General features: G+C 41.1%; 2 protein-coding genes and 1 long non-coding RNA gene across 3 annotated transcripts in view; 2 read left to right on the plus strand and 1 right to left on the minus strand.

Annotated features, from left to right (window-relative positions):
* The window catches only part of cog3 (component of oligomeric golgi complex 3), a 17018-nt gene extending 4791 nt beyond the window's left edge, over positions 1 to 12227 (plus strand). Inside the window, exons 7-23 of the mRNA XM_034304267.2 lie at positions 68 to 193; positions 420 to 500; positions 893 to 936; positions 3211 to 3337; positions 3737 to 3828; positions 4710 to 4849; positions 4986 to 5146; positions 5432 to 5531; positions 7009 to 7100; positions 7278 to 7367; positions 8623 to 8743; positions 9162 to 9250; positions 9363 to 9497; positions 10081 to 10156; positions 10308 to 10435; positions 10702 to 10800; positions 11636 to 12227. Of these exons, the coding sequence (XP_034160158.2) occupies positions 68 to 193; positions 420 to 500; positions 893 to 936; positions 3211 to 3337; positions 3737 to 3828; positions 4710 to 4849; positions 4986 to 5146; positions 5432 to 5531; positions 7009 to 7100; positions 7278 to 7367; positions 8623 to 8743; positions 9162 to 9250; positions 9363 to 9497; positions 10081 to 10156; positions 10308 to 10435; positions 10702 to 10800; positions 11636 to 11665 (1731 nt within the window). The 3' untranslated portion in view covers positions 11666 to 12227. The remainder of the gene's footprint in view (positions 1 to 67; positions 194 to 419; positions 501 to 892; positions 937 to 3210; positions 3338 to 3736; positions 3829 to 4709; positions 4850 to 4985; positions 5147 to 5431; positions 5532 to 7008; positions 7101 to 7277; positions 7368 to 8622; positions 8744 to 9161; positions 9251 to 9362; positions 9498 to 10080; positions 10157 to 10307; positions 10436 to 10701; positions 10801 to 11635) is intronic.
* The window catches only part of LOC128318304 (uncharacterized), a 45925-nt gene continuing 26514 nt past the window's right edge, over positions 7377 to 26787 (minus strand). Inside the window, exon 3 of the long non-coding RNA XR_008301756.1 lies at positions 7377 to 7579. This is a non-coding gene — a long non-coding RNA (uncharacterized LOC128318304). The remainder of the gene's footprint in view (positions 7580 to 26787) is intronic.
* On the plus strand, positions 20339 to 26211 carry slitrk5b (SLIT and NTRK-like family, member 5b). Its single transcript, XM_026910515.3, has one exon. It carries the CDS (start codon positions 20579 to 20581, stop codon positions 23048 to 23050), a length of 2472 nt encoding a protein of 823 aa, XP_026766316.3. The 5' UTR covers positions 20339 to 20578; the 3' UTR covers positions 23051 to 26211.

Consider the following 26787-nt stretch of genomic DNA (forward strand, 5'->3'; position numbering starts at 1 on the left):
AATAAAATTTGTTAATTGTATTATATATTTATTAATATAAAATCCACCTTTTCTCTCTTTCCCACAGCCGAACTTTAAGGATTATCCGGTGTACCTCGCCAAATTCAGGCAGTGTTTGTCCAGAGCTTTGCATCTCCTGAAGACTCACATCATCAACACGTTACAAAATCTCACAAATCAGCTCACAAAGCGGGTGCGTAAATTATAAACCCCCCCTTTTTTTTTCTTTTTAATCAATTTTGTAGCTGCTGTTCCAAAGCTGTCTCAGCTGTAATATAACCAAAATGACATTTTCTCACAGCATTGATTTTTTTTTTTAAATCAATTTTTTATAACAAATTTACAGCAAGCATGTGTACAGATATTGTATCGAATTAAGTTTTGTATATTTTTGTCGATTTTATGTTGAATCCCGTCAGGACCCTGCGGCCGCGGCGAACGTGGACAACGCCTTCACGCTTTATTACGTGAAATTCCGAGCGGCAGCACCAAAGCTCAGAGTAACACACACACACACACACACACACACACTTATACACACTTTGTTTACATACACACATAAGTCAAAACTCAGAATATATCATCTTGAGGCGAAATGTTAGCAAAAATAAAAAGAGAAATGTAAATATACAGTGTCGTAAGCAGTAGAGTATTATTAGTAATTAATTATTAATGAGTAATTAAGCTAATAGTTAAGTAATTAAGTGTAATGTTTAATGTTAACTAAATAAAATAGTTAACTTGTAGCTAAAATAACTAAGTTTAGCTCGTTTTTTGTTACCTAGTTGTTGTATGTATGTTTATGATGATTTATGAATATAGGCTTCATAGAAATGATGTTTCTTTTCCTCGTTATTGATGATAATCGTAATCGATCTGTCTCTGGTTTCAGACGCTAATCGAGCAGGTTGAGCAGCGGTCAGAGAAAATCCCAGAGTAAGTGTCTGAATCTTTAATATTTCGAGCGACTAAACTCAGATCTGTTTCAGTTTTAAAAGATAACAAGAGGCTGTGGTTGGAGTAAGAAAGCTAAACATGAGTAGCTAACTAGTTAGTAATAAAATGTAGCGTTAAACAGAAGGATTGCCAGTGGAGTAGCCAACCATAAACAGGTAACTGGCTACTAGTCTGTAAAATAAAATGTTAAATAAGATGATGTACAACCTCACTGTGAGGAACTACCTCACTACGGTGAACTACCTTACTATGAGGAACTACCTCTCTATTAGGAGCTACCTCACTGTGAGGAACTACCTCACTGTGAGGAACTACCTCACTATGGTGAACAACCTCACTATGGTGAACAACCTCACTATGGTGAACAACCTCACTATGGTGAACAACCTCACTAAGGTGAACAACCTCTCTATGAGGAACTACCTCACTACGGTGAACTACCTTACTACGAGGAACTACCTCTCTATTAGGAGCTACCTCACTGTGAGGAACTATCTCACTATGGTGAACTACCTCTCTATGAGGAACTACCTCACTACGGTGAACTACCTCACTAAGGTGAACAACCTCACTAAGGTGAACAACCTCACTAAGGTGAACAACCTCACTAAGGTGAACAACCTCTCTATGAGGAACTACCTCACTATGGTGAACTACCTCACTATGGTGAACTACCTCACTAAGGTGAACAACCTCTCTATGAGGAACTACCTCACTACGGTGAACTACCTCTCTACGGTGAACTACCTCTCTATGGTGAACAACCTCTCTATGGTGAACAACCTCTCTATGGTGAACAACCTCTCTATGAGGAACTACCTCACTAAGGTGAACAACCTCACTAAGGTGAACAACCTCTCTATGAGGAACTACCTCACTACGGTGAACTACCTCACTGTGAGGAACTACCTCACTGTGAGGAACTACCTCACTGTGAGGAACTACCTCACTAAGGTGAACAACCTCACTAAGGTGAACAACCTCACTAAGGTGAACAACCTCTCTATGAGGAACTACCTCACTACGGTGAACTACCTTACTACGAGGAACTACCTCTCTATTAGGAGCTACCTCACTGTGAGGAACTATCTCACTATGGTGAACTACCTCTCTATGAGGAACTACCTCACTAAGGTGAACAACCTCACTAAGGTGAACAACCTCACTAAGGTGAACAACCTCACTAAGGTGAACAACCTCACTAAGGTGAACAATCTCTCTATGAGGAACTACCTCTCTATGAGGAACTACCTCACTATGGTGAACTACCTCACTATGGTGAACAACCTCTCTATGAGGAACTACCTCACTACGGTGAACTACCTCACTAAGGTGAACAACCTCTCTATGGTGAACAACCTCTCTATGAGGAACTACCTCACTAAGGTGAACAACCTCACTAAGGTGAACAACCTCTCTATGAGGAACTACCTCACTACGGTGAACTACCTCACTGTGAGGAACTACCTCACTGTGAGGAACTACCTCACTGTGAGGAACTACCTCACTAAGGTGAACAACCTCACTAAGGTGAACAACCTCACTAAGGTGAACAACCTCTCTATGAGGAACTACCTCACTAAGGTGAACAACCTCACTAAGGTGAACAACCTCTCTATGAGGAACTACCTCACTAAGGTGAACAACCTCTCTATGAGGAACTACCTCACTATGGTGAACAACCTCACTATGGTGAACAACCTCACTATGGTGAACAACCTCTCTATGAGGAACTACCTCACTACGGTGAACAACCTCTCTACGGTGAACAACCTCTCTACTGTGAACAACCTCACTAAGGTGAACAACCTCACTAAGGTGAACAACCTCACTAAGGTGAACAACCTCTCTAAGGTGAACAACCTCTCTATGAGGAACTACCTCACTAAGGTGAACAACCTCTCTATGAGGAACTACCTCACTACGGTGAACTACCTCACTGTGAGGAACTACCTCACTGTGAGGAACTACCTCACTGTGAGGAACTACCTCACTGTGAGGAACTACCTCACTGTGAGGAACTACCTCTCTATGAGGAACTACCTCACTAAGGTGAACTACCTCTCTATGAGGAACTACCGCCAACCTTGCTACAAGAAACAACCCCCAGCCTCGCACAGCCTCTCTACACTACTGAATTAGTTAGCTAAAAGTTTCTTTTACACAAATGGCTTTAAATGTGATTAATAGATGACTTTGCATGTGTTCATGTTCTTCATACTTGTGTGTGTGTGTGTGTGTGTGTGTGATCAGGTATCAGCAGCTGCTGGATGATGTCCATCAGTGTTATCTGGATCAGAGAGAAGTTCTGCTCGCTCCCAGCATTAAGTCCACCATCACTGAGCTGACAGGACAGAACAACAAGGACCACTGCGCTCTAGTACACACACACACACACACACACACACACACACACACACACACAGTACAACAACCAGCACTGAGCAGCAACAATACAACTTTGCCTCATCCTTTTCACAACTTTATTCTTTATTCCTGCTAATACTTTATGTTAATGTCAATAAATTCATGTTAATGCTAGTTCTTATTTCATGCTAATTCTTCCTGCTAGTTTTGCATTCATGCTAATTCCTTATGCACGCTAATACTTGGTTTACATTAGCTCTTGATTCATGCTCATTTTCTTTAATGCTAACTGCATGCTGAATAATTCTACACATAACAGGTTTATTCATTATCACTTAATGATAATTAGCGCTGACTGTTTAGTGTTTACAGAATGCAGTACTGTTTCTGTGTGTGTGTGTGTGTTGTTCAGGTGCGCAGCGGCTGTGCTTTCATGGTGCACGTGTGTCAAGACGAACATCAGCTTTATAACGAATTCTTCTCCAAACCCACAGTCAAGCTGGAGTGAGTGACGCAGTGATGATTCTCTGAATGGATGGATGTAACTGGGATTATAATGTCATGAATGTACACAAAATAGCACACACTATTGGAGTGTGTGTTTTACAGAAGGCATGTTGGAGTCAAACATTTTGTGCTGTGTTTGGAAACCAGCCTCCTTACTGTGAAGCATGGTGGTGGGAGCATCAGAGTAGCGAGTTACCCTTGGACTCTTGTTTTCTTTTTTTTTTCTTTTTTTTCCTGACTAATCCGCTCTTTACTCTGTTACTGTTAATGTCACGTTGCAGGATGTTCAAAGTTTGGTATATTTTGTTAAAACCACACCCAGACCCTGATTAATCCTTTTCCAGAGCATTGTCCTGGACTTGTTCTGATAGCTCCTTGGTTGTTTAGGTGTGATGTTCTCTAATACTCTCTGCGTTCTTCCAGGAGCAGGTGTATTTATTTTCAGATCAAGTGACACAGTAATCGCCCACAGATCAAATCCATTCAACTAATTAGGTCACTTCTGATGGCACCAGAACTAATTTAGCAGTTTCACAGTCATGGGGGGTGAATACTTGCATATCGTTTGTAAATAATTTTGCAAACTGTATTGATTTTAAGATAGAATCCCAATTAAATCCATTTCAGTTCCAGGTTGTGACACTACAAAATGTGGAAAAGGTCCACAGTTCCATAAAGGGGTGAATATTTATTCAACGCACTGTATATAGCCACAGGGAGTGGCCAGTTGCCATGGGAACCAGAACGATTTGCTAATTAGTGTGATACATCTACTATTTTAGGAGAATAGTATGGTGATTTGGGACGTAGCCCAAACGATGGAGCAGTTTTGATGATGTCATCACATTTTAATTCGATGACCGTGTGTTTCCCGTCAGCGAGCTGCTAGAGAAGCTGTGCGTGTCTCTGTATGACGTTCTGCGGCCGCTCATCATCCACGTGGTCCACCTGGAGACGCTGTCGGAGCTCTGCAGCATTTTAAAGAACGAGATGCTGGAGGATCACGTGCACAACAACGGTAAAGATTTTACTCCAGGTCCTTGAGCTTGGATGGGGGAAGGCTGGGATCACTGACTCAGAACTGACTTTCATGTTGGTCTGCTGGTGTGTGTGTGTGTGTGTGTGTGTGTGTGTGTGTGTGTGTGTGTGTGTAGCGGTGCAGTTGTGTGCGTTCGATGCCGTGGTGAAACAGATGCTGGAGGATGTTCAGGAAAGACTTGTCTACAGAACACACATCTACATCCAGACGGACATCAGCGGATACAACCCGGCACCGGGAGACCTCGCCTACCCCGACAAACTGCAGATGATGGAGGTCTCACTCTCTCTCTCACACACACACACACACACACACACACATACACACACACACACACACACACACACACACACACACACACATTCACACTGTGCAGTAATTACTCTGGTCTAGACCAGTACTTTCCACACCACTCTGTAGATGGTTTCAAGGGGAAAAAATCCAAAGTAAGGGCTTTGCCTGATTAATAGCTAGTTTGCAGAGAATTCAGAACAAATCCAGTTTTTTATGCTAGCACAATGCTAACACAATGCTAACACAAAAAGTGGTCTTATGTTTCAGAAAATTGCTCAGTCTCTGAAAGAAGAGCAGGTGAAACTTGACACCTCCTTCAGCGATGTCCAGCTGGAGGAATCTGACTCCAGGAAGATCGGAAATACTGGTGTGTATTTTTATTTAAGAGAAGTTGGAAATAAAATGAGTATATATATATATATATATATATATATATATATATATATATATATATATATATATATATATATATATATATATATATATATTTTGTATTTTATGTATTATTAAATAATAACTTTTCAGGGATGTGGCCCAAAAGATCTTGTCATTAGGGCAAATGTTGTTAGGGGGTATGATCAGATTTTGTTAGGGACATTGTATTGTTTAGGGCTGTTAAGCCAAATGGTGGTGTCTGGGACATGGTATGGGGGAGTGGCCCAAAAGTTTTTCCAGGGGTTGCTAGGCCAAGTGGTGTAATCCGAGACGTGGCCTGAATGGTTTTGTCTGGGATTTGGCCCAAATTGTGTCATTTGGGACACCAGTTTCCAGTGGTGATGTTTTCAGTGATGTGGCCCAAATGGTCTCTTGGACATGGTCCGAGTGGAGGTGTCCGGGCTGTGGGCCGAGTTGTGGAGGTGTCTGGGGTGTGGCCTGAGTGGTGGAGGTGTCCGGGGTGTGGCCCGAGTGGTGGAGGTGTCTGGGGTGTGGCCTGAGTGGTGGAGGTGTCCGGGCTGTGGGCCGAGTTGTGGAGGTGTCTGGGGTGTGGCCTGAGTGGTGGAGGTGTCTGGGGTGTGGCCTGAGTGGTGGAGGTGTCCGGGGTGTGGCCCGAGTGGTGGAGGTGTCCGGGGTGTGGTCCTGTGGAGGTGGAGGTGTCCGGGCTGTGGCCCGAGTGGTGGAGGTATCCGGGCTGTGGCCCGAGTGGTGGAGGTGTCCGGGCTGTGGCCCGAGTGGTGGAGGTGTCCGGGCTGTGGCCCGTATGATGGTGTTGTCAGTGACATGGGCCAAATTGTCATAAGGGCCTTTCGCACCGCAGGAACCTTTTCATAGTACCTGAACTAATTGTGGAACTACTCACTTTTTGGCGTTTTCGCACCTCCAGAACTGGGTGTGATTTTAGTACCGACTGCCTTTTTCGAGAACCAAATTAGCTCCTACTCCGCAGCAGGGTCTGACCAGCACAACTGGTTCTATCCGTGACGTAAGCAGAAGTTGATTGGCCAAACGCGTAGGAAAACGCCCTCACCCGCCGTGATTTAAAACGCCGTGTAAACATACTGTAGTGTCGACTTATTCCGCAAGTATGGAGAACAGCGATAGATGGACACGAGACACAACAAGATCACAGCTCCGATCACAGCGTCCTCCATCCTCCGGTTGTTTACGTTGTTCTTCTTTGTTTCCATTGTTGAACTACCTAGTGCCCGCTGTCGGTGCGAATGCAGCCCTTTAAACGGTACTGGGAAATAGTTCACGTAAAATCGCCCAGTACTTTAGTACTGTAAATTTAGTTCTGGACCTAACGCGGTGCGAAAGGCCGTATACTGTGTGTAATCTGTGTGGGCGGGGCTATTTCTTATTAACTGTTGGTGTGCTGTTTAAATTTTGGTTCCTTTGTCCAATAGGAACCATCTCTCCTGCTGATCTGCACGGAATGTGGTATCCGACAGTCAGACGCACGTTATTGTGTTTATCTAAACTCTACCGCTGCATTGATGTGAGTCTACACACACACACACACACACACACACACAATCTCCTGTCAGTATTGGATGATGTATACAGATATAACTCGTATATGTGCAGGTTGATGGATATTCCAGTAGTGCTTATAAGATTTTATTTGTCTTTAAACTCGATGTTTTGTTCTCGTCTGTTCACTCTTCTTCCACAGAGGGCCGTTTTTCAGGGTTTGTCTCAGGAAGCGCTGTCAGCTTGTATCCTGTCTCTGCTTAAAGCTTCTGAATTCATCCTGAAGAACAAGGTGAGGAGAAGGCAAAGGTGTGGTTTGCTTTTGCCAGCTCATCTCTGACCCTCTGAGCTCATTATGAGCAGATGAGAGATCTGGTCATCTTTACTAAAGAATCACGTTACAGAGCTGAGGTAGCCATCAGGGCCGGGTTGTAGACGACGTAATCAGATATCGGAGATGACTAACACGTAACTGGCGCCTGGATAGATGATGAATGCTCGTTTCTAGGAAGGAAAAGACATTAAAAAAAAACAGGCGTAAATTTAAACAGCTTCTGAAAGAGATTTGTATTACCCGAGATAACATTTACATTTACAAATGGTCCAAGTAGGAGACACAACATGAATTCTTTGAATTCTTTGAAGCAACAAGGTTGACGAAACGTTAATAAAAAGCTCGTGTTTTTCTTCTCTGCTCTTTGCTCGGGGTGTTTCCACCAATCAGGAGCGATCACGGTGATACTCGGTTATATTCAGACTGCGAATAGGTTACCGTGACAACCCTGTATAGCCTATAAACCGGTTATCATGTTGTTATTACTTTTTATGTATATAATTACAATTATTTTTAGATATCGTCCAGCCCTTCACTGTTGGAAAAAGTCAAATCGATAACCCTTAATGTTTCTTCAGTACTCTTTTGGGAAGTTAATAATCTTTATTTTGTTTATTGCTTCATCTGACGCAGTGATCATAGCTGCTGCGTGTGTTAGTTACGTTTAGTCTCTTCAGTAGCACTTGGCAGTTTGCTAATCAGCTAGCTACATCTTATGAAGCTTTTAACTAGCTATTTGTGTTTAGCTAGCTCAGGCTAATGCTACCTAGCATATTTAAGTTAGCAAACAATCAGTATCAGTCTACGTCAAATGTTTCTTTGCTAAAGCGTCCTAGACTGAAACATGGCTAGCATTACAAATGCCAAGCTAGCTAATCCTCTTATAGGCTTTAGAATTAAAGGTAGATGTTTATATTGAAATTTTTATACCTTTTCTTTTTTGAATAAAAAAATTTGATCTATTTTCTTTATTTCCTTCCTTACTTATTTCTTTCACAGCTAGCTCATAAGCTAACCATGTTAGTCACTCCTAGCTGCTAATCACGAGTGGAAAAGGAACTTTTTACAGATTTATTAAATATGTAACTAGGTGAAAAAGCTTATTACGTGTAGGAGATTATGTCAGTGTTTGCTAGTCTGTTAGCTTTCTGTCAGTGGCGTTCGATTTAAAATGTTTATTATAGTCTAATTTTTTAATCTTCGATCTTCACAGAGTCAGATTGACGGGCAGCTCTTCCTCATCAAGCACCTCCTCATTATGCGAGAGCAGATCGCACCTTTCCACACCGATTTTGCCATTAAAGAGATCTCACTGGACCTGAAGAAAACCAGAGGTGAGTTCACCTGGGGGGGAAATGCTGATATACCTGAATGTTTTATTAGTTTAAATGAAGTAGAAATGATTGTTAGCTTCTTTTCCATTTAGATTACAGTACTTACGCCAGCCATATTGGCCGGTTGCCAAGCAACAGCATCCTCTTCAATCTCCACTCCAATAGGTCCTGTTCCACAGAAGTCCTAAACGTCTAAGCGTTTTCTCGAACACTCGTTTGTTTTTCCTAAATAAACCAAAAGGTGTCTGTGCGTCATAGGATGATGAACCTTCGACACGTCATACCAGTTAATTTCTGCGTGTGTTAGAGTCTTTATAGCGCTTTGAGTTCCTACAGATGTGTTTAGGAAAATCCTGTAAGTTATCATCCAGAGCTCAGCGGGACTATGTTATCTAATGTGATCCATTTTCCTGCTCAGACGCTGCCTTTAAGATCCTGAATCCCAAAGCCGTGCCCAAATTCTTCCGTCTCAACAGCCACAACGCCATCCTGGAGTTCCTGCTCGAGGTAACGGCTGCAGGCAGTCATGCTCTTCATGTGTTTATACGAGGTTATGTGGTGGGTTCTGAGTGAGTGTTTTTGTGTATAACACACACACACACACACACACACTCATTAGGGAACTCCAGAGATCAAAGAGCACTACATTGACTCGAAGAAGGAGGTGGACCGGCACCTGAAGTCCAGCTGTGAGCAGTTTATTCAGCAGCAGACTCGCATGTTCGTGGGAAATCTGGAGGAGTTTCTCACCAAGGTGAGTTCGGATCAAGTCTCACACACACACACACACAAGGGCAGTGGTGGCTCAGTGGTTGAGCGCCAAAAGTATGTGCACCCCTGACCATCACAACCATGTGTACTTCCCATTCCAGATGTATTCCCCTTTACTGTTATAATAAGCTCCACTCTTCTGGGAAGTCTTTCCACTAGATGTTGGAGTGTGGCTGTGGGGATTTGTGTTCATTCAGCTACAAGAGCATTAGTGAGGTCAGGCGCTGATGTTGGGTAAGGAGTCTCCAGTTCCAGTTCATCCCAAAGGTGTTCAGTGGGGTTGAGGTCAGGGCTCTGTGCAGGACACTCGAGTTCTTCCACTCCAACCTTCACACACCATGTCTTCATGGAGCTCGCTTTGTGCACAGGGGCATTGTCATGCTGGAACAGGTTTGGGCCTCTTAGTTCCAGTGAAGGGAAACTGTAAAGCTACAGCATTCAGAGACGTTCTATACAACTGTGTGGCAGCAGTTTGGGGAAGAACCACATATGGGTGTGATGGTCAGGGGTGCACATACTTTTGGTCATATAATGTACATCACCGACATCTCTTTATGCATGTTCAGGTGTCTGCACTGAAGGCGATGGCGGTTGGAGGAGGGCCGAATTACCAGCTCTCTCAGCAGCCCTGGGCTCAGCCTGGTGAGTTTATGTTTATTTGTCTGCAAGTGAGTGAGTTTTGGGCTGCGTTTGGTGTAACATCAGTTCTGTACAAGTCAGCCAAATGGTAATGGTAATCTATCCTCTCTCTCTCTGTGTCTGTGTGTGTGTGTGTGTGTGTGGGAATGTGTAGCAAAGGTCAACGACCTGGTGATGTCCACGTATCGGGTGATGAAGACTAAACTGCCGCTGACGTTACAGAGCATGACGCTGTATCTGGCGAACAAAGACACGGAGTTCATCCTGTTCAAACCCGTCAGGGTGAGACGCACGTGTTCACTTCATCAAACACCAGTACACCCGTGCATTCAGCACCAATGTGTGTGTCTCTGAGTGTACTGTATGTATAATGGCCACGGGAAATACTCATTTCTGATTGGCTGGCGAGTCTGCGTTATTTTCTGATATCCAGACTCTGAATCCGAGCTACTCGTACTGTAAACGTGTCAGAATGTAAACGAGTGTTTCAGCTGTTTTCACGTTACACCACCACACTGACGACCCGAGATCCTGTGCTGTTGTTTCAGAATAACATCCAGCAGATGTTCACGAAGCTCCACACACTGCTGCAGGAGGAGTACAGCGGCGAGGACCTGCAGATCATCGCCTGTCCCTCCATGGAGCAGGTGTGTGTGAGTGTGTGTGAGATTAAGTGTTAATCGTTAAGCAGTAGAGATAACACACAATGCACAGCGGAGTGTTTTAATCAAGTGAGTATCAGCTGTTAGATATTACACTAATTTCTCAGACTGCTAGTCAGTTATACGTCTCAGGTATTCAACCCCTGCTGAGTAAAACGCCATATAACAACTGATGATGAGAGACCGACAGATGGAGAGACCGACAGATGGAGAGACCGACAGATGGAGAGAGAGCCTGCTCTAGAGACAGACAAATGGAGAGAGACAGACGGACAGATGGAGAGAGAGTCCACTGGAGAGACAAACATGGGCAGGCAGATGGAGAGAGAGAGACAGACAGACAGATAGACAAAGACAGACAGATGGAGAGATAGCTGAAGAGAAAAACAGGCAGAGAGACAGACAGACAGATGGAGAGAGACAGACAGACAGATGGAGAGAGACAGACAGACAGATGGAGAGAGACAGACAGACAGACAGACGGAAAGACAAACATGGACACAGACAGACAGATGGAGAGAGACAGACAGACAGACAGATGGAGAGAGACAGACAGACAGACAGATGGAAAGACAAACATGGACACAGACAGACAGATGGAGAGAGACAGACAGACAGATGGAGAGAGACAGACAGACAAATGGAGACAGACAGACAGACAGATGGAGAAACAGTCCGCTGAAGAGACAGACAGTCCGATGGAAAGAGACAGACAGATGGAGAGAGTCCACTGGAGAGACAGACAGACAGACAGACAGAGAGACAGACAGACAGGTTTATAAATATGTAAAGTGTGTCTTTTTTTTCTGCTTCGTTGCAGATCAATCTGTTGCTGTCGGTGAGTAAATAGACGAGAAGCGAGAGCTCGATGGACGAGATGAAGATGAAATCGAGTTCTTCATCCAACACAAGATTCAGAAGATAAATGTGTTACACACAATGTTTCTTATTTTTACACTAAAACATTTCTGTATAAAGAAGAATCCAGAGCAGTGTGTTTCTGTGACATACCGCGAGCAAAAAAAAATGGCTGCAGAGTTGCAGAAAGTTTCCAAAGGAACAGGACATTTCGAATACCAGTCCTTCCTGAGCAGCACCTCGTCCTGTTTCCATGGAAACGGTGTGTAACTGCCCTGCCGTTTTTCCTCCGCACATCTAAACGTGTGCTGCGAGGAGTGCAGTTGCAGAATGCATTTTGGGAGGTCAGTTTTTTTTATTAGTGTGTTATAGTTTTTATAATATATTCTGATGAATGTAAATGTACAGATAAAATCTCACACTGTTCCGATGTTCAGCTGATGTTTACTCTCGACATGACTTCCTGTCTGAGGGGTGAAATGAATAAACATGGACAAGGTGATGGACGTCTTTCTCAATTAAAGTCCCCTGAACCTATTGTGTTCTTACTGTGAGATGTTGCGTATTGTGTGTTTATCTTGTTTACCTGTGTGATGGCGTTTGTGCTCATTTCTGTCTCACGTTGCTTTTAAAGGACGCAAATTTTGACTCATCAGTAAAACACTTTTAATCCCGTTCATATTTAAATTCATTTCTTAAATTCCTTCATTCCTGTTTCACTGTCTGTCTCTCAGTCTTTCTCCCTCTCCATCTGTCTCACTGTCTGTCTCTCCAGTCAGACTGACTACCTCTCTTTCTCTCTGTCTACCTCTCTCCGTCTGAGCATCCACCTAATAACATTTGATCAGATTTAATTCTGTTTTGGGGTTCGTACAGTCAAGAAAGATCAGAATTTCCTAAGAAGCTGAGACGCACTCGCAGTGCTTCTGTGAGTCAAAATGAGGTCAAAATTTACGCAAGTAAACAATTACATACACAACTTCCTATGCAATTGCGCCTCCCCTTTGTCCAGTGCCAAAACTTTTGGGACTAGTTTCTTTTATCTTTTCATGTGATTTTTGTGAAACCTGGCAACCCTGCATGCAAGCTTCCCAAGTTAACAGCTGCGTATGCAAACGTGCCTCCACTTGTCCAGTGCCAAAACTTTTGGGACTAGTCTGTTTTGTCTTTTCGTACGATTTTGCTGAAACCTGGCAACCCTACATGCAAGCTTCGTACTCATGCTTTCAAGCTTCGCGAGAAAGTCAAAACCTCAAAAAGAAGAAATAGTGCGTATAATATTCGTATCTGTATTTGTATTCGTTTAGAACACATTATATATTCGGTTACATCCCTAGTGTTCATCAGGACAACAGGAAAAAAAAGTTGCTCGAGGTTTTTACTTTCATGCGGAGCTTCAAAGACGTTGATCTTCCTAGAAGATACGCCAGTGGAGTAGACGAGGATGCCTCCACCGCCAACAAATCTAGTCCTTATACTATACTGTATGCTGAAAATACCCTTGAAATTTACTTCAAACAGCGAGGAGGCTATTAAAATTAAACTATTTCAGACAGTTGACCTTGCTGTGACCTTGATACTCTTGGGATCGGGTCCAAAATCTAATTGGTTCATCTGCTGGTTACGATGATCACTCCATATAAATCTTACAAACGCTCTTGAGATATCGCACTAACAAGAAGCTGGACGTACGCCATCTACTGGCTAAGATGTGTGAGGTACCATCGCTTTAGCACAGAAAGTTCAAGTACACTTTCCTTTCAGCTCCACTCAGATATATTAATCTTTAAAAAAGAAAAAAGAAGAAGGAAGGAGAGAGGAGAAGGAGGGGATCAGTGAGATTTCATGGGTTTGTGGAATTGAATTCCAAACCTTGGGATAGCTAAAGTTAGCTACATGAAAATATCACTGGTGTTACCCACGCATAGCTAAATGTAGAGGTGGCTAGCATTACTCTTCCTAGCTAGAATGCTGCTAACTAAATGGAAATACAGCTAGTGTTTCCTCTGCTAGCTAGTTTTACCTCAGTGAAAACATGGCTAGTGTTATCCTGTGTAGCTAGCTAATGTTACCCAAATGACAACATTGTTAGCATTACATTTGATAACTAGCTAGTGTTAGCTAAACAAAAACATCACTGGTGTCATCCTTGTTTATCTAAATGGAAAGATGGCTAGCATTACGCTTGCAAGCAGAAGTACTGCTAACCAAATGGAAATACTAGTTTTACCTCAGTGAAAACATGGCTAGTGTTACCTATATGACACAGTTAGCGTTACCTTTGATAACTAATGTTAGCTAAATGTCTAATATTACTTTTGCTATTTAATAAGAAATATGCTAATTTTTACTCTTCTGACTAGTTTTACTTCAATGAAAATTTGACTAGGGTTACTATATGTAGCTAGCATTAGCTCTGATAACTAGCAAATGTTAGCTAAATGGAAATATCACTGGTCTTACTATCTAATAAAAAAATATACTGGTGTTTCCTCTGCTAGCTAGTTTTACCTCAGTGAAAACATGGTTAGTGTTACCACATATAGCTAGCTAACGTTACGTAAATGACAGCATGTGCATTGTTACCTTTGATAACTAGCTAATATTAGCTAAATAAAACCCTTGCTAGCTAGTATTTTAGCTAATAACAACATGGAAACATGGTTAGCATTTTGCTTCTAATATACAGTTATTCATGTAGGTTTGATTTATATGTACAGTTTAGCAGATTTTCTATTTTTATTTGCTCTAAAGCACATTAAAATGATAATGAAATGATATTTATCCTGATTTATGTACATGCTAATTATTAGATAATATTTTTGTATTTTTTTTTTACATTATCTTCCGCCTCCCTGGTGTAAATTCTCAGAAAGCTTATAATAACCCGAGTGCTGTAGTGTGAATTATACACACATTTTAATTACAGTGTGTGATACGGTACATGATTTTCCTCTTAACTCTTGCTGTATATGTATAAAACATGATGCATGCACGCTGCTTGACTGCTTTTTCCCCCACCGCTGTCTGGTTCTGCTCGTTCTAATCGGCAGAAATTCGGATTAGATCAGTGAGCCGGCGGTCATGAGTGAGTCATCATCACTTATATAACGCTGATCTGCTCTCGGACTCTTCCTGTCTCTCCGTCTTTAGTTAGTTCTCCCAATCTGCCAAGGATTTGAGTCCAGAAATGCGAAACATAGTGAACGGAAAAGAGAAAGAAATGAACCAATGAACCAATCAGCAGGATTTTCCAGGTTCGGCAGTTTAAGCACATTTTATTCGCACAAATTACTGCAGTGGCATTATATATTATATATTATATATTATTTATTTAAAATGAGGTGCTAATTGGATATCTACAACTCCACATGCAGCTGTGCTTAAATGACTATTTAAAAGGTTGTTATAGGTCTTCCTTGGCTTCAGCCATTCCCTTGGATGAGCAGCTCACACTGGGATATGGAGAAGAGGCTGCTGTTGCGTGGAGGAATGTGTATGACGTGATTAGCCGCTGGTGTACACTGGCCAGCTGTCCCCTCTGGTTTCGAGGAGGATGAAGCCCAACAGTACATACAGTTAATTATATGCTTCCTCCAAGGGAGACAGCTTTAACGGCTTTGCTTTTTCCAACAATACAAAATCCAAGAGAGGAAAAAATGCACAGAATCCTATAACCATTCCTCGCGCACTGCTCTACAACGTAGAGGTGTAAGAATCGAATCTTCTCTATGCAATCTTACACGGCCATGATATCCAGTTACTCAGATTATAGTACATTACATCGCCAGACCTGCCAATCTTTACACGTTTTGCATAGACGCTCCAGAGATTAACATCAGAGCACGTTAGTATGAGTGATCATTAAAAAAAAAAAAAAAACACGAAAAGAGCAGTCTTTTTCTCCACAATAAAACTGGAAATAAATCAATCCAAATATTTATCTTTAAAATATTAAATATTAAATAATCTCATTTTAGTGCTGTCTGTCCACTGTGCATATATTGTGTATAAAAACAGTACTTTCAATTTTAGCTTTTAATTAGTGTATATAATTTGCATTTCTATTATTTTATTTATCTTAATTTTATTCCATTTTTACACACTTTTTATGATATATTTTATATATTTTCTCCTTGTTTCACTGATTTTAAATGTATGAAATGTTTATAAGTGCTATATCAATAAAGTCAGAAAAATTCAGAAGAAATATGCTCGAGTTTAAGCACATAATGGGCCATTTATGGCACGAGCAAGTGGACCAATGGTAAGAAGGCAAGTTTTTAATGGCATTTGAAATCTGGACCAATTTTGATTTTGGGTCGAATCACCATCGTTCCACAGCAATATGTAGGCCATAACTGGGCCATTACTCATTTGCCATTTTCTGGCTTTTACCACCATTACTCTGAAAAAAACAAAAAAAAAAACAAAGATTATCTTAATACATCTTGATACAAACCCTGTAGGGCAAGGGTCATCAAAAGAAGATCTGGATTTGGACCCTGCTAAATATTTCAGTTGACCAAACCAAGCACTCAAAAAAAATCCTGTAGCCAAGCGGATAAACTGATATACACTATTTATTTTTTTTCTAACTTTGTCTTTTTTCTCTTCCTTTCTTCATTTAATCTCTCCATCACTTTCACATCTGTAGTTTCCATCGAGAAATGCAAATATTCATGAACTCCCCTTCTCATGTTGTTGTGATTTATCTACATTATCATGTGCTTTTGTTTCTGTTCTAGTCGCTGCTCCACCCCTGTCCTGTGATCGGTTGATTAGCCTAATGTGTTCACCTGTTCCGTGTCTTTTCCCAGACCTTGATTAGTTTAGTTATTTCTGCCCTGTTGTTTCTATTCCTCTTTGCGAAGTCCTGTCATGCATTTGTTACTGTAAGTCCAAGTCTTGTTTTCAAGGCCTAGATCAGGGGTGTCCAGTCTTATCTGCAAAGGGCCGGTGTGGGTGCAGGTTTTCATTCCAACCAATCAGGAACCACACCTGATTCCACCTGTTTAAATGAACTGATCTTCATTTTCAGTGGACTATGAGATGTGGCTCCTGCTTGGTTGGAGTGAAAACCTGCACCCACACCGGCCCTTTGCGGATAAGATTGGATACCCCAGGCCTAGATCCTTTTCATGTTGACATTTCTGGATATGCGTACGGTTACCATTGGTGTTTGGCTATGATTTTTGGATTGTCTCCAATAATAAACACTTTCAAGCTGCATGTTACACAGACATACTATAGCTGCAAAACATTCCTCTGATTTCTTAGATGAGGATTAATGCCACATATCCTACATCCTTTTCTAGCAATAATACCTGACCTGAACTTTTTGGATGTCCAGAATTTTGTTGATTTTGAGATCAATCATTGTGTAGCTCCTGTTCACGGCAAAATACTTAAACATGTGAGAAATGTGTAACATTTTTAAATTAAATATGTTTAAATTATTGTTTATCTCTACCATAAACATACCATGCACACTCCACTGAGTGACTTCTTACTGTTCAGAGCTCTGTGTTTAGCCGTGGTGATGACTGTGACCTATTTCTTACCTGATGTGTCAGAACTCATATCTCCAGCCAGTACCACTTGCCTTTGCAACGATGGTCTTTAAGAAGAGCAGTCGGCTCATGCGTAGTGGCTTGTTCCACAGATTACCCTTTAAGCTGAAAGCCTTCATGAACTATTAAGAGAAAGACAACTCAAGTGTGATGTGGTAGTCCTCGGATCTCTGGTTTTTGAGCAATTTAAAATCACTCAACGCCAGAGTTTACCAGCAGAGATTTTTTTAGCATGAGGCTAATGTGCAAGTAACAAGTAAATCATAAAACAAGTAAAAATCATTCTGAATTTTCAGAAAATGTCACACTTTAAAGGCTCTACAGTTCTTTCTACACTGACATCCTTCATAAAAGAGAATGTCCTTTAATTAATTGTTGTGTTACAATTTATATCTAAAGACAAAAAATATCCAAAGCACAACAACATCCTTTTTTTTCTCACGCAGAAGTGTGGACAAAGAAGCTTCTGTGTGTGAGAGCACTTCAGTTCGGCGAGCACTGAGCACTGAGACATGCGCATTTCAGCTCTAAACTTCGCTCGTGAGTCAGTGATGCATTAGCTTGTAAATCTAGCTAATAAATTAATTCATTAATTACAGTAACCGGAAACAAAAAATCTATGTGCAACCAAACAGTGGGTTGAAAAGTGTTGAGCGTTGACCTTGGAACGTTTTCCAATTAAGCCAGTGTAAAAGGCATTTCAAATTCACAAATCAGCAAAGACTGTCTAAGTCTATTCTTTGAATAAAAAGGATTAATTTTTTTTTTTTTTTGCCATTCATGGCCGGGAGCTCTCTGAGTGGGTTACTCTCTCTCTCTCTCTCTCATTCTAATGTCTGTGCATGACTGCTGCACATCCACTCGACATAAACCCTTCTGACAAATCCTAAGAAACATAAAATTATGCTTAAAGTCTGTAAAATCAATACGTTTTTGAAGTAAGTATCCATTTTATTGTCCCTTAAATTTGAATGTGTGTGTGTGTGTGTAAGGATTGAAATTTGTGTCCTACATACATCAGGGTGTCATGAATTAAAGATTACATTCAGAATAAAAAAGGTCTGTATCCGTATTTGCATCTGTTTAGTATTTGAAGGCATGATGGAGGCGTGGCCTCTGTATCTGTCAGTCACAGTGAAGGAGGCGTGGCCTCTGTCAGTCTCAGTGAAGGAGGCGTGGCCTCTGTATCTGTCAGTCACAGTGAAGGAGGCATGGCCTCTGTATGTGTCAGTCACAGTGAAGGAGGCGTGGCCTCTGTCAGTCTCAGTGAAGGAGGCGTGGCCTCTGTATCTGTCAGTCACAGTGAAGGAGGCGTGGCCTCTGTATGTGTCAGTCCCAGTGAAGGAGGCATGGCCTCTGTATGTGGCAGTCACAGTGAAGGAGGCGTGGCCTCTGTCAGTCCCAGTGAAGGAGGCGTGGCCTCTGTATGTGTCAGTCCCAGTGAAGGAGGCATGGCCTCTGTATGTGGCAGTCCCAGTGAAGGAGGCGTGGCCTCTGTCAGTCTCAGTGAAGGAGGCATGGCCTCTGTATGTGTCAGTCACAGTGAAGGAGGCGTGGCCTCTGTCAGTCCCAGTGAAGGAGGCATGGCCTCTGTATGTGGCAGTCCCAGTGAAGGAGGCGTGGCCTCTGTCAGTCTCAGTGAAGGAGGCATGGCCTCTGTATGTGTCAGTCACAGTGAAGGAGGCGTGGCCTCTGTGTCAGTCCCAGTGAAGGAGGCGTGGCCTCTGTGTCAGTCTCAGTGAAGGAGGCGTGGCCTCTGTATGTGTCAGTCACAGTGAAGGAGGCGTGGCCTCTGTATTTGTCAGTCACAGTGAAGGAGGCGTGGCCTCTGTATGTGTCAGTCTCAGTGAAGGAGGCGTGGCCTCTGTATCTGTCAGTCTCAGTGAAGGAGGCGTGGCCTCTGTATGTGTCAGTCCCAGTGAAGGAGGCGTGGCCTCTGTGTCTGTCAGTCCCAGTGAAGGAGGCGTGGCCTCTGTATCTGTCAGTCACAGTGAAGGAGGCGTGGCCTCTGTATTTGTCAGTCACAGTGAAGGAGGCGTGGCCTCTGTATGTGTCAGTCACAGTGAAGGAGGCGTGGCCTCTGTATCTGTTTATAAAATAAAATGTATTATACTTTTGTTAGATTATTTTACAGCACAACTATTATTCATCATATACATAAGAATTAACATCATATGTACATGTTTTATATTATTAAAGGGTGAAGATTTCTTCACATTTGTCCTTGTTGCTTTGGTTTTGTCCTCATTTACCGGAAGGTTTCCGTGGTGAAATGTAACACACACAATTGTGTGATGCAAATAAAGAGTATTGTTTTTCTCTTAGTGAAAGAATTCAGCTTCCAATCAGGATAAGACAAGGAGTGATAAAAGAGAGGAGAGCCAATCAGAGACAAGCTAAACTGGCAAAGGGAAAGAGAGAGAGAGAGAGAGAGAGAGAGAGAGCAAAGAAGGGAGGGAGAGGAAAGACAGAGAGAGAGAGAGAGAGACACTGCAGCTCATGTCCTGTCCTCTTGTAAATCAGCCTTGTTACATAAACAGAGAACTATTTAGAATTATTAACTAAGGGAGGAGAAAAAAAACAGAGAAGTGTAAGGATTAAAAGAGAAAGACGAGCCAAAGAGACAGAGAAGAGAGAAAAGGAGGAAAGAGAGGCGAGAGAAGAAGGAGACAGGCGGAGGATGGAGATGTTGCTGAATTCGTCATCTTCAGAATAATGAATCAACAGTTCCATTTTATTAACAAATGTTTTGTGGATCTTTACGTCAACGGTAAGCGGATCCTCGTGTCATACGTGGAGAATTCTTTTTTAAAAATATGAAAAATTAAAAATTAAGAAAGGAAGATTTGCATGTAGAAAATATAGGTCATATGCTTTAGGCTTGCAGCGATATTTACATGCATGTCATCACCAATATTTCTCTTCTTCCCCATTATTTATTTTTGAACAGTTTATGATTCGGCGAGCAGCATTTTGCAGGAGCTATGCATCTAATGCATCTGCAGCTGAGAAATTTAAATTTATACCACAGTGCTGTTTAATGCTCAAATCTGATTGGTCAGAAGGAGTTTCCTATACGCAGTAGGGTCGGCTTTAAATCACATCCAATACGTTATCATTTCTGTATGTATTTCTTACATAATATTCTATATTAATCAGAATATCTAAATGCAACAGTACAGCGTATTCAAAATTTTAATATGGAATAGTTCTATCATAAATGTATTACTTTCCTTCTCCTTACCTCTCTATTTCTCTTTCTCTCTATCTCTCTCTCTATCTCTTATTTTATAGGTCAGATGAAGTGATTGGCGCAATCCACGTTGATAAACATGAAAGTCTGCGTAACAGTGATATCGTTTATCACCATATCCATCTGTTTTACCGAGATGTTTGATATTTATGAGGAAGTTTGCGAAAGGTTGTGTGTTTGCGAAGAAAAAGATGGAATTTCAATAACCAGCTGTGAAAGACGAGGAATTGTAAGTCTCTCCGAAGTCGGATTTCTGCGCTTCAACACACATCATCTATTTCTCACAGGAAATCTGCTGAAAAAACTTTCGTTTGATGATTTCTCACATTATGAGGAACTCCGGATTTTGCATCTGGGCAGTAATGACATAGCCGAAATTGAGACTGGGGCTTTTAACGGACTTAGTGCACTAAAGCGCTTGCACTTAAACAACAATAAAATCGAAGTGCTCAGGGACGATACTTTTATTGGCCTGGAACGTCTGGAATACCTTCAGGTCGACTATAATTACATTAGCCGCATTGAGCCGAACACCCTCAATGGGTTACACTGTCTAGTTGTGCTGATTTTGAATGACAACTTGCTGTATTCCTTGCCCAAAAATGTTTTTCAGTCTGTTTCTTTGACCCACCTTGATCTTAGAGGGAACCAGCTTAAGGTTCTCCCTTATAATGGACTTCTTGAACATTTATCCAAAATTGTGGAAATACAACTTGAAGAGAATCCTTGGAACTGTACTTGCGAGCTTATTGGCCTCAAAGACTGGCTAGAAAGCATATCATATACGGCGTTAGCAGGAGATATTGTGTGTGAAACGCCATTCCGGCTTCATGGAAGGGACCTTGACGTGATCTCCAAGCAGGAATTATGCCCGAGAAGAGCTGTAGCTGAATATGAAATGGGTGCCGAAGCATTTCACGAACCTGAGGCAATTGCATCCTCAAATATTGTACGCGCTACACAACCCACAAAGAGCAGCCATCAATCAGGGAAGCTACGTACCAAACCAACAGCAAGGGTTTCATCCAGCAAACCGCAAAACCATGGTCCAGTGGTGACGTACCAAACCAAATCCCCAGACTCTCTTGAGTGTCCCACTGTATGCACTTGCAATCTTCAAATTTCAGATCTCGGCTTGAATGTGAACTGCCAAGAGAGGAAAATTGAGTGCATCTCGGATCTGAATCCCAAACCATATAATCCCAAAAAGATGTACCTCACAGGAAACTATATCAAATCAGTGCACAGTTCAGACTTTCTGGACACTACCGGCTTGGATCTGCTTCACTTGGGCAATAATCGGATATCCGTCATTCATAGCAAAGCATTTGCGGAGTTACATAACTTACGCAGACTTTATTTGAATGGAAACTTACTTGAGCGTCTCACTGATGACATGTTCTCAGGCTTAGAACGCCTCCAGTTTCTCTACTTGGAGTACAATGTGATCAGAGAAATAGAAGCTGGTACCTTTGAGCAAGTACCCAATCTTCAACTGCTCTTTCTCAACAATAACCTTCTCAAAACGTTGCCAGTGAAGGTTTTCAGAGGTTTAAACTTGGCACGGCTGAATTTACGCAACAATCACCTACGAAACATTCCAGTTGATGGTGTTTTGGAAGATTTGAAATCATTGGTGCAGATAGAGCTGTTTGAGAACCCCTGGGATTGCTCTTGCTCAATTGTGGAAATGAAAAAATGGTTGGAAGAGCTCAGTTCTGGAACCGTTGTGAATGATGTGATTTGTGAGTCTCCACCAAAATTCACTGGAGTGGATTTACGCTTTGTTCATTCCTCTGATCTTTGCCCAATGGATTCAAATGTTCAAACTTCCCTGCTCCCACCATCAGAAGAATCCTTCCCAGGCAGCACTGTTACGTTAGAGACAACACTGGATTACAATTCGCTCGATCCCACGGTGCCTCTCTCTGTGCTCATTCTCACTTTGCTCCTTATTTTCATTGTGACTGTATTCATTACTGCTGGCCTGTTCACAATGTTCAAGATAAAACGGCACAAAAAGGACAAGGGCAAAAATACAGACTCCACTTCCTTCGATATAATGTATGTTGACAGACCAGCACCAAAGGTCAGGACTTCGGCAGGTCACGTTTATGAATATGTCCCTCCTCTTCCAGCATCCAAGTGCACCATGGATGGTGTTCTGGAAGAAAGGTACACTGATTTTGATGAGCAAAATGCTCTGTCATATACCTCAGATGAGGAATTGAGAAGCATCATAAACAGCTCAGAGTTTAGTGCAAGTAATAGACCTTCTCCTCTACAAGATGATAACCTTTTTTACAGAGACATCCTGGCAAGAAGCCACCAAGGCTCCTGTAGAACCAGTTTACAATGCAAACATAGTATGACACAGTATTCACCTGATTGCAACATCACACATCAGTATTTGCATCCAGAAAGAATACAACAAACAACGATGTACGTAAAGCCCAACAGGGGTGAATATTGGGAGTTAAAAGCACAGTTTAATTTTGAGCCGGACTATCTGGAAGTTCATGAGAAAAGGACAACATTCACTCAGTTTTGAGTTAAAACAACTGTTCTTTGTCTTGGATTTTGGAAATGTTAATAGTTAATAGCAGGGCTGAAATTTATAAAGCTTCTGAGAATAAATCCTAGAAGTCCACTTAAGACCAAAAAAGTTAGGTAAAAAACCTGGAAGTTGAAAAGAGTTATAGACAAAGCAACTGTTGGCAAGGAGTTAATCTTAAGAGTAAATCTTCATCATGAAGTATGACACTTGCACCACTGTAAATCTATCAACCAACACCACTGTAACATAGTACGAACCAGTGGAAGTGCACCAGATGTATATGAAAATCACAATAACACCAGTTCTGAAGTCTATCTTATGTTTATGAAATATCCACAAATAGCGATCTGAGGGGCCCAAGCACCTTGTTTTTTTTTTTCAAGTAGCACCCCCAGTGGCCAGTTCATCCCAAGTTACACAGAAGAATAAAGAGACCATAGATGAACAAACCGTTCAAGTTTCATAACAATGCTAATCAATGCTAATCTTGTGAAATGTCTACTGAAAGTTGATTGGCTGGTGGTAGCTATGATTTTTAAATCATCCAGTCATCATCAGAAATCCATGTACAGATTGGCACAAAGATGCAGTACACCAAATCTTACCTCAATCTGACTTACTCTTCCTGAGAAACAGTTATCTAGACTTCACTCTGTCCCCTATCGATGACCACAACTCAAACTTCACAGACGTCCTCAGAATCTTGTCCTGAACATGCATTTCAGCTTTAGTGCAAATCCATGCAACCAGTTTGAGTAAAATTAAGTAAATTAAAAAAGATTTTTGATCATAATACGCACAGTTCACAAGATATTGGCCAAGAAATACAACACTTTGCAATAGTGATTGGGCTCATCTCTCTTGCCAAGAGGGAGTAATATCTCCTGACCAGCTTTTATGTCTGTACCACCAACGGTTTGGTCTGCAGGATTTGTTTTAACAGAATAAGACGAAAAAGAAGAGGAAGAAGAAGAAAAATCCTAACAAAAACTAGACTTTTCCATGCATTGACTTTGTGCTTGGACCCCTATTAACATGCACTGACATCTTACAGCTGTTCTATATTTACTAAAAAGACTGATCAGGAAAAAGAACAACAGTTTGCTGGATGATTAATGCCTCGTTGCGAACAGAGTAAAGGCTTTTTCTTGTCCAAGGTGAAAATTTCCCAAAACATTGGGAATGGGCCTCAAAAAACATTTGAATACATCTGTGTTATGAGTATAAAGCCAGGTCAGGGCCTAGTGCTGCTGAAACTCTAAGAACTTAAGGAAATGATAACCTACTGTACGCTACGTGGTCAGCGCTTGAGAGAAATTTGTTTTGATTCAAATTTACAATCCACATACAGTATATCGCACCATTTTTCTCTTAAGATCAAATGACCAGAGCAACCAGATGTGCTTAATGGCATCTCGAACAGCTATTATTGTGTTGTTTCTTATAGCTGGAAAGAACTGATTACTAATTGTATCTGTTATTTACAAAAATCTTCATAATGACCAGGAACGTCTCTAAGCTCGACATTATTAACAGTTTGAGACGCTGTTCTTGAAGCACTCCTAAATACTCGCCCATTAAAGCAAGTTTTCCACATTGCTCCCAAATGTAGGAGTACATTTCCAAGGAGCTTTGAAGTTAGACTGAGCAAGTAATCCAATCTGGAAAATATATAAAATGAATACCTCGTGCAGTGAGTAATATTTTCAGCTTAAACACACAGGAATGTCATAGAGCTTAACATGATTTTTATATATAAGTATGAATTCTTAAGTAGTACAAATTTTTCTGCAAACCATTTGTATTGGGATTTTGATCCTCTCCTCCATGCAGCACATGAAATATCCTGGGTTTATTGCAATTCAAGATACCCAAAACAGCCCCAAAGCATCAGTGATCCATCTTCATATTTTATGGAAAATTCGTTTTTAAAATGCCGATGGTGTTTCTGATGTTTTATTTTCGTTTCCTCTGACCACATGACACATTTCCACTTGTATAGCCACTAAACTTGGTGAAGTTCAGGAGCTGCATTTTGTATGTTTCTCTCAGAAAGGGCTTCTTTTGTGCAACTCTTCCACACGGCTTGTTGGGTTCCTCAGAGGAAAGGGTTACTGCAAATACATATGAAGTTTGATGATAATTTGAAGGCTTTTGAAGGCTCCTTGTCACAAAGCTTTTGGGGTAAATGCTGTGATCAGCGGAGTTTATACATGCTATAAGAGGAAATGTTACATTTCCTTTCCCTTTCTGCTCTTTATTTACTTTTAATAAAAAAATAGCAATAAAATTACTTTTTTTTTTGTTTATAAGCCTTTTTACTTGCCAGTCTGTGGCGATTTTATACATTTTACATTATGCTTATAAAAACAGGTTAAACTACAGCCATTTTATTACATAAGCAAAAAAAAAAGATGGAAAAGAGACATTTATTTTACTATTCAGCATGAGCTGTACATTCAGACAAACTTTTTACAATTAAAATTTTTTTGTATGATTACGGCTTAAATTTTCTGAATATATTATTTAATGAGTTGATTTTTTTTTTTACTTTGCGTTTATTTATTTAAATATATTTATGTTATAGGTATTGTTTCATTCATTTAATTAATTTCTCTTGTAAAACTTTGTCAACGTGACTAACTACGGGTCCTTAAATTCAGTTTAGTTCTGCAGTTCATCCCTGTACGAAATGATGTGACGTACGTACTGTATAATAGAAATGATGTTTTCAGTTTTGTGCGTTGTTGTATAATTAGCCCTAACATTGCACTAATTTTTCATATATACATCACAGTTTTATTATATGCATCTCAAATTTATATGAAAGTTGTGGGATTTTTTAATTCGGTCCTTAAAAAGAAGTGCTGTGTTTATTTCATTTTGAAAAATGAATGAACAGAATTGTAAAAAAAAATTGACTTTACATTAATTGAATTTGTCGGTGTGACTGTGAACTTAATTTGTCTCTAAATGGAAAATAAAGTTTTCACTGGTCGTTGCATTACAAAACAATTATTTCTAATTATTTCTCGCTCGTAGGAACAATCCGCACCAGCATTTGAGTGAGCAATAGCACTGAGATTGTGACTCTCTGTCTTGCTTGCGTGACGGCACCAGAATGTGGACTTGGAAGAGGAACCATTTGCGATAGAGCCACAGCGATTGAAACCATATTAAACACTTGAAACAATAAAAAAAGAAGTTTTTTGAAAGTCACTGTGGTCTTTTTTTTAAAACACATCATGGTGGACTAGTAACTGACGACCAGGGGGATTGATTGTACTGAAACTTAGCCTTGAGTCCTTGGCAGATTAACGATGCTGTATAACAAGGCTAAAGATGCAGATTGGGGGAAAGGAAGAAAGAGAACGCGTGAGAGCGTTATATAAGTGAGATGACTCACATGACCACTGGCTCGAGAGTCTAGTGCAGAATGAGCATTGTCTTCTGATTAGATGAGCACAAACAGGCAGCACATCCCAGCAGTGGAAAAACACATGAAGAAAAATGGTTTCATACATGGGTAAGAAAATCATTTAGCACATCACATCACTTCACTTTTAGCTGAAGATTAGCTGAAGATTAGTTTGGCTGTATGTGTTATCTAATGGAAGGAGACAAACTTGAGTACAAGGACAATCTCATACTGTAGTCATTAATCAACTTTACATTTGACCCAATAGTCCAATGAGTCCACACTGGAGCTCAGTCATAACTCCATCTTCAAG

This window comes from Pangasianodon hypophthalmus, chromosome 5, assembly GCF_027358585.1.
Source record: "Pangasianodon hypophthalmus isolate fPanHyp1 chromosome 5, fPanHyp1.pri, whole genome shotgun sequence".
NCBI lineage: Eukaryota > Metazoa > Chordata > Actinopteri > Siluriformes > Pangasiidae > Pangasianodon > Pangasianodon hypophthalmus.

Excerpts from the sequence above, each read along its gene's own strand:
- slitrk5b (XM_026910515.3), top strand. The coding sequence starts at position 20,579 with ATGAAAGTCTGCGTAACAGTGATATCGTTTATCACCATATCCATCTGT.